Below are 7,856 nucleotides of genomic sequence, written 5' to 3'. Positions count from 1 at the left end.
GGGGCCGAATTTGGGCCACAGATTTTACTTGGCTCGCAAGGTTATTCCAAATGTGTATTGTTGGCCAGCATACACCATTAATAAGTAACAGTCACTGGCCTCATGTAGAAGGCTTTATAGACATTAGTTGAGGGACAGGCAGTGAATACACAATAAAGTAATGATGGCTGTCCTATAGGCTACACTTTGAAAATATTGAATGGCTTAATTTTATTGAACACCTTAACAATTATTTGAAGCATTTTGTGCATTTTGGGACACCCTATAAAAAGAGGGTGTGCCGCCTTTAGTTACTGTTATTCTATGTGGCTTTGTCCTTCTCCTGTGTTCCTAGCCTGGCACTAGGAGTCGCAAAGTTCCATTGGTCTACTAAACCTGACCAGTAGCCTAGGTGGCAGCAGTGAGCTATTCCATGAATACGCCGCTACATGCTGGAGGTTTTGCGCACCAGTGAAAAGGAAACTTTGTCAAGTGTAGGCTAGTGTTGCTCGCAGAACTTCTGTTGATAAGCCAACTGCAGAAAATGGCTGAAGCGATGGCAGGTAACAAGGACATACTTGAGTGTCCTATTTGCTTGGATCTTCTGAAGGATCCAGTAACTCTTACCTGTGGACACAGTTACTGTTTGCGGTGTATTGAGGACTGCTGGGATAAGGGACATCAGAGGAGGGGAAGGAGGTGCGTTTACAGCTGCCCCAAATGCAGACAGACTTTCACTCGAAGACCTCGTTTAAACAAGAATGTTATTATTGCTGATCTCGTGGATCAAATGAAGAAGAGCAGAACAGAAACGGCAGCTGCTGTTGAATGTGCTGCTGGACCTGGAGACATAGGCCTAGCTTGCGACGTCTGCACCGAGAGGAAACTCAAAGCTGTCAAGTCATGTCTGGAGTGTCTTTTATCATACTGTGACACTCATTTGAAAGCTCACGATGAGCTTATCCCGGGCAGAAATCACACCATTATCGCCACGGTCCAACTACAGGAGATGATCTGTCCCCGTCATAAGAAGATTTTAGAAATATTCTGTCACACTGACCAAAGTTATATCTGTTATCGGTGTACGATGGGCAATCATGCAGGGCATGACACAGAGTGGAGTCATAAAAAGGTAAGACGTAGGACCTACCACGGGCCTTAAAGGGGAAGTCCAGTTTTTTGAACATTAAGGCCATTTTCTGAGTGGTCTGCAATCTTTTAGAGTCCCCCTCACCGTTTATTTCATGTTTGCTGCAGTCTCTGTTATTTGGCTGATTTGGATTTGATCTCAACCAGCTTTAGAATGGCCGTCTATGAGCACCTGCAACTCTGTTCTTAAAATCAACTTTAACATTTGTTTTCGAAAGTCTACAGCTCACAAAGTGGTTAGGGGTGTTCACTAGCAGTCCCTAACAAGTTTCAAGGCGAAAGTTGGCTCCTGTCATTTTTTATTTGCCATTTTGTGAAAGAAAGTGAAAGTGAAAGTGAAACTTAATTTACAAATTGCTACATAAAACACACATAAAACACGACAGATGCCATATTTCGCTACAAAAATTGCTAAGGAACACCAGTGAATACTGTTGAACACTTGCTGAGTTGCATATTCTTCAAAACAAATGTTAAAGGTGATTTTAAGAACAGAGTTGCAGGTGCCCATAGACGGCCATTCTAAAGCTAGTTGAGATCAAATCCAAATCAGCCAAATAACAGAGACTGCAGCAATCATGAAATAAACGGTGAGGGGGACTCTAAAACATTGCAGACCACTCAGAAAATGGCCTTAATGTTCAAAAAACTGGACTTCTCCTTTAAGGCTATTCACACATAGGACATTTCTCATTGAAGAATAAATGTTGGGCAAGTTACTCAACAAATACATTACTGTAGCCTACATGTTACTGCCTTTTCGATATTATCCATAACAATATTACTGTATGTAGCCTATGTACTGTGTAAGGCATTACACTACTTTTGCATTACTTTAGTTAATAACTGTAGTCCTAAATGGATCTGGCGATTTACAGTGTAAATAAAGCTCATATTCATGACTTTTTCACCTCCTGTCCAGGCGGAGGTGTATGACTAAAAACTACCAGGTTCAGGAAAAGCTTCTTTCTGACCCACTAAAATCCAGGTCATTGTAATGCATTTGTAACTTGTGTTATTTAGCAATGTATCTAAGGAAATATTACCAATTTTAATGCCTTACATTACTGCATTACAGCTCAAAGTAATGCATTACTGTAATTAATTACTTTTGCTTTACCCCCAACACTGAGAATAAACCAAATACATTTCGATACGGATTGACTTTGAACGGATTGAGAAAAACACTGACTGTTTAACGTTAGATAAAATCTCCATATTTACATTCTGTAAAACATTGGCCTTGTTTAGGCTACAGGAGACTGAGATTTAGGCCCAAGTGAGAATTTACTGAATATTATTCTGAATAAAATACAAATCCGCCTTGAAAACATCATGAAGGGGCCTAAACACTCTACAATTTGGAAGTAAATGAAAGGTACATGTACGCTTCGTAGAACTATGTAATGCTGAATCATTCATTCTGAATTGAAAATATGAAAGAACCGTCACCAATGACAGGACAACTGCAGGGATGTCACTACGACTGCTCTGACCTGTCATTTACAGGTTCTGAACCATCGGCTGTTTTCATGAGTATGGAAGTAGCACCAAGAAAGAGTCTCAGTCACACTTTCGCTCCCTGTAGAATATCTACTTAGACTCACACTTGGGATAGACATATAGATTACAAAGAAGACGACATACAGTACATTCAAATTACATATGTTAAAAAAGATGGATATCAGCAGATCACTACACATGCCCAGCTGGATGGTCGAAGCGAAGTGTTTCTCTTCATGCCTGTTTTGATTCCTGATGTTCCAGGAGGAGTTGGTGCGGTGCCTGAGGTTATGCCAGCAGATAATCCAGTTGAAGGAGAAGGAGCTGCAGGAGCTGAGGAAGGATGTGGAGACTCTCAAGGTGAGAACTGACCAGAGAAGAAGACAATCAGCAGCAGGTTTCTGTCTATGCAGTGAGATCGTAGTTATGATAAGCTGCAATACAAGCTGGGCTCTAATGTTTGTCAGGATTTAGTGTCATTTTAAAACAGCACTGTCGGTTTAACCATTGCTTGTGTGTGTGTGTGTGTGTGCGTCTGCACGTGTGTGTCCTATCAGTCTGCTGCAGAGACAGCAGTGGAGGAGAGTGAGAGGATGTTTATTGAGATGATCAGCTCCGCTTTGAGACGGCGCTCTGAGGTGACAAAGCTGATCAGAGCTCAGGAGAAGGCTGAGGTGAGGCGGGCTGAAGGACTCCTGAAGCAATTGGAGCAGAAGATTGCTGAGCTGAAGAGGACAGATGCTGAGATGAAGCAGCTTTCACAGACACAGGGTCCATTCCACTTACTCAAGGTAGATGTGACGTCTTGATAGTTTTAAAACATACATATATGCCTGCGTATATCTAAAATAAATTAAATGAGTTCATGTTTCGAAAATGTTTTAAATTCTGAATTACAAATTGAAATAAAAGTGACCAAAGAGCCATTACACCGCTCTCTTGAGAGGGATTGGAAATTATACTGACACAACATTCTTCCACCAATGGAGTCGGTGGAGATCATGAGTTCTATCGTCAGTGATACAAGCAGTGATGTGACCAGAAGGACCTTCAGCCAACGCCACCTCTTTGAGCCCCTGAAAGAATCTGTGTCTGCACTGAAGATGCAGCTGGAGGAGACATTGGATTCATTCTTAGAGCAGGAAATAGTCAAGATATCTGCAGCAGGTTGGTCAAACATAGAATTGGCAAATGTGTCTTTTCCATTATCATGCCCATTTTCATTTGTTCACTTCCTTGACTGTAAGAATGCAGGAGACTGACGCGTAAAAGGATGCATTTTTGTTTCTCCTTGATGATGAGTGGTGGGTTTATGAAACAAAAAGGGTAACATACATTTGTAAACTTAAACTTTGAAATGCAACAAACAAAGGCAGAATTCAGAATCGTTTCAATGGTGCTTGGCTTGAGGCAACAGGCCACGTTCACACTGGCACAGTCGCACGCACAGGCTCGTTCACGGTCACGGTCAATGACTTGCGCCTTGCACCCCTACAGCGTCTGAACCACATCACCACACCATCATAAGTAGCTGTCTTGCCGCCACCTAATAAATATGACACCACACTAACAATGTGCAATTAACTCATTGGCTGCCAGCCATTTTCATAAAAGAGTACCTCGGAGTGCCAGCCATTTTTCAGCATTTTGGGTGTTTTTTGGAGGCTCACAGAAAATTGAGTTCTGTGTCTATGTCAACACCATACCTATCAAAACACAGATTAGACGCTCATCTGTCATCAGAAAAAAACGGTGTCTCTCTACCCCTTTCCGTTCTTTCATAATCATCTGTTGAAATTAAGTGGAATTCGCCAAAATGCTGCTTTCTAGCCAAAAAGCTGAGAAAACGCCATTTGAAGTAGAACTATAACTGCAAACGTTTTTGCCCGTAATGGCATCGTCCTAACAACTCCAAACCTATCAGCTGCTATTACACAGTCTTCTGTCATCTGTAGCCTGAACAAAAAGATCATTTGTATGACCTTTTCAACCTAATATACTGAAATATAACGGGGGGACTCGAAAACAAGGGTGTTTTGGTTTAGTTGCTGGCGCGCAGCATGGATCATGACAGCAGTTGCCCCTAACTCCGGTAACTCCCTACCTCTCCCTCTCCCTCTCTCTCTCCCCTCGTTGGAGAACGAATCACAGCTGGTTTATTTCCTCCAGAAATAGTACCGTGTTGTGTCTTGTGGGGAGGGAGGCAGGTAGGCAGGCAGCACCGCTTAGCGTAGCTTACTGCAGCTTCTTTGGCAGAGCGGACAATTTGCAGATTGATGATTACTGTCATCATGGTTCTGCTATAGTGATCTTGTCATATATTGTTCAATGAATTTTCTTTTGATAAAGTACTGATCACACATCCAACATTTCACAAGCCGATTGGAGTGGTGAATGCTAGCTGGTCTGAGGCTAAGTGCAATGCTTTCTAATGTGAGCTGAATGCATCTGACCAGACACAAAGGCTACTCTGTTCCAAGAATCTGCAACCCCCCTGTCTTTTTTGATGATACAGTAAGCTGATCATACTATACAGATCCATAAAAATAACTGTGGATTGAGTAAAAAATAGTTGACTTACCAAGGCTCCTTTATTTAGGCTTAGTTGTAAGTTGTTAGCGATTTCGTGCTAGCTAGCTAGCTAGCGTAGCAAACTTTATACCCAAGTTACCTCAGTTGGGACACATCACCACTAGTCCCGTGCATTCTCCTGTTAGATGATATTTTGTAAGCAACATCCTGATGTTGTGTAGGCTGATCACATTATCCAAAATGAAAGGTTGTCACACAGATCATCTCATGGTGTATTTTGGGCAAGTTAGCTACAATGCCTTCTAGCTAGATAGCAACAGGGGATTGTATTTTGGTCATGAGAGGAAGTTTTTTTTTGGTCAGGCTCTGACACTAAAATCAGTAGCCTACCTGTGTTAAAATCAGAGGGCAAGAAAGTAGACTACTGTCACAGGTGCTTTACTTTCAAAAATGATTTTGCTATGCTACTTTTGAGATTATATTATAATAGTAAAAAAGGGGTGTTTTTGTCTTGACATTTCATCTTGCTCTGAGCTAAAGCCCTGCCTTGACTGTTCCTAAGGACACTTCTGCCACCTACAGGAACAGTTAGAAAATGCCTAGAGGCTTGAAATTCATACAGAAGATAGGTCAGACCGTCCTCGAGGCCTGGCTGTAAAAAAACGCAATTGTCGGCGAACGACGTCGAAGGTAGGGGGCGTCACTATTTGAAATGACGTCATTCGACGGCCAAGGCAGCCAATGAGTTAATTAAGTTTGTCCAAATCTGAACATAAAATCTTATATGAGAACAATAACATGAAAAGAATGGCTCTTACGCTGACTATGAACTTTGTTCTTCTTAATCTCAGAAAATATCTCCATCCGACCTCTCTAGGCCATACCACCATGGAACATCTCTTTGGTTTCTGCTTATGGACTAATTACCTCTGCCAAGGAGGTTATGTTTTTACGTCCGCCAAGGAAGTTGTGTTTTCGGTTGCGTTGGTTTGTCTGTTTGTTTGTCTGTCTGTCAGCAGGATAACTCAAAAAGTTATTAACAGATTTGTATGAAACTCTGTTGAGAAGACAGGGGGTAACAAAGTCAAATGCTCTATCAAGCTGCTTCCTTGGCAGATGTCTGTGCTCTCTGAGTGCTTCTAGTTCTATAATGGCTCTTTTCCTCAGTCTGGCCACTATCAAGTGAGTGAGTGAGTTACATGTGCTGTCTGTCAACCCAGCCTGCGTGCAATTTGGCCCAAATGGCACCATGGTCATCTTGTGCACCCCAACCCAGTGTTTGTGCCCAAGGTTACATACAGAGTGACGGCCCATACAGAGTGACTGTCAACCTGAGCAAAACAACTTTTGGTGGACATTTCCCCATTCAACATCCCAATTGCAAATGATAAAAAAAATGACCTTTGAATTTTGTTTGTGAGAGATATTGAATTTAACTTCTATTGTCAATAAGGTCTGGCGGCATCATCACTAGGCTAATACCTTCACATGATCATGGGATGGTTAAAGGTGGGGTTGCAGGTTAACCATTTGAAGAAAATGTGCTATTATGACATCACGTTGGAGGTTCTGCGGGCTCATAGGAATCTATGTAGAACCTTATGCCGTGTCCAGGCCAAGAGCGAACTACGCTGCCTGGTAGCGTGGGTAGCAGAAGAAGTTTCACCTTGAATTTGCTGTATTCGCTGACATGACGTTGACAGCCTGGGACATTCAGAGATATGAACGTTCCGATTGGTTTTCGCCGAACAGCATCAGAGCGAATTCGCCTGCGATTATTTAGTTTAATCGTCAAAATTCGCTCTGGTCACGCAAGAAGCTTCGCTCCTGGCGAATTCGCTTTGGTAGCGCAGGTCGCTTGCCCTCCATAGAGAAATAATGACTTCCGTCGCTTCGTTCGCTCCGTTCGCTCCTGGTCTGTACATGGCATTAGAATTCCCCCAACATGTCATACCTGCAACCCCACCTTTAAAACCTGACCCTTTAAAAGCAAAGCCTTAAGTTTAAGGCCCAGACCGCTGTTTGAATGTTCTGATGACTGGTGTGATTTTTACCTTCATTTTGATTGGACCACTGGGAAAATGAACAGTTCCTTACTTCAGTAAGTACGGAAACTTGAATCTGTCTCTCTGTGTTGATCTGCAGATACTGATCCTGAACTCCCAGTCAGAAGAGCAGACAGTAAGAATCTCCTGCCACCAGACAGTAAGTCATTACTGAAGATCTCTAACAGCCTCCACAGCCTTTCGTTTAAACACAAACACTTAAGTCTTAAACATTGATGACCAGCAATCCCAAGCAATTGGATGTGAAATGCATGTGGGTGAATGCATGCCTGTGTTGGTCTGCAGATACTGATCGTGAACTCCCAGTCAGAAGAACAGACAGTAAGGAGCGCCTGCCACCAAACAGTAAGGCTGAATCCCATTCGCCTTTCCCCTTCCCCTTCGTTTTGCGTGTTGACGTGTAGGGGTAGTGGCGTCCCATAACGTTAAGACAGAGGCGTAAGAGTAAGGGTATGGGCTTTCTAACCTTCCAAACTGAGATTTTCTGAGACCACACTCAAAACGGAGGACTACTTTAAAAATTGGCAGCAAGCCGCTGCATCCACAACTGCTCACAAATTTAAGTATTTTTACCGTAAATGACAGTTTCAAAGTGGTAATAATTATTCCATTGTACTGTACTAAGTT

The 7,856-nt window shown here is 42.5% G+C and overlaps 1 protein-coding gene across 1 annotated transcript in view; it reads left to right on the top strand.

Annotated features, from left to right (window-relative positions):
• Positions 1-769: 769 nt before the first annotated feature.
• LOC134441983 (tripartite motif-containing protein 29-like) overlaps positions 770-7,856 on the top strand; it is a 9,244-nt gene continuing 2,157 nt past the window's right edge. Inside the window, exons 1-6 of the mRNA XM_063192357.1 lie at positions 770-1,111; positions 2,896-2,991; positions 3,189-3,422; positions 3,621-3,798; positions 7,309-7,368; positions 7,515-7,574. Coding sequence (XP_063048427.1) covers positions 770-1,111; positions 2,896-2,991; positions 3,189-3,422; positions 3,621-3,798; positions 7,309-7,368; positions 7,515-7,574 — 970 coding nt within the window. The remainder of the gene's footprint in view (positions 1,112-2,895; positions 2,992-3,188; positions 3,423-3,620; positions 3,799-7,308; positions 7,369-7,514; positions 7,575-7,856) is intronic.

Source organism: Engraulis encrasicolus, unplaced genomic scaffold, assembly GCF_034702125.1.
Source record: "Engraulis encrasicolus isolate BLACKSEA-1 unplaced genomic scaffold, IST_EnEncr_1.0 scaffold_104_np1212, whole genome shotgun sequence".
Classification (NCBI taxonomy): domain Eukaryota; kingdom Metazoa; phylum Chordata; class Actinopteri; order Clupeiformes; family Engraulidae; genus Engraulis; species Engraulis encrasicolus.
The sequence above is the reverse complement of the archived record's forward strand: the minus strand, read 5'-3'. Positions and strand labels throughout refer to the sequence as shown.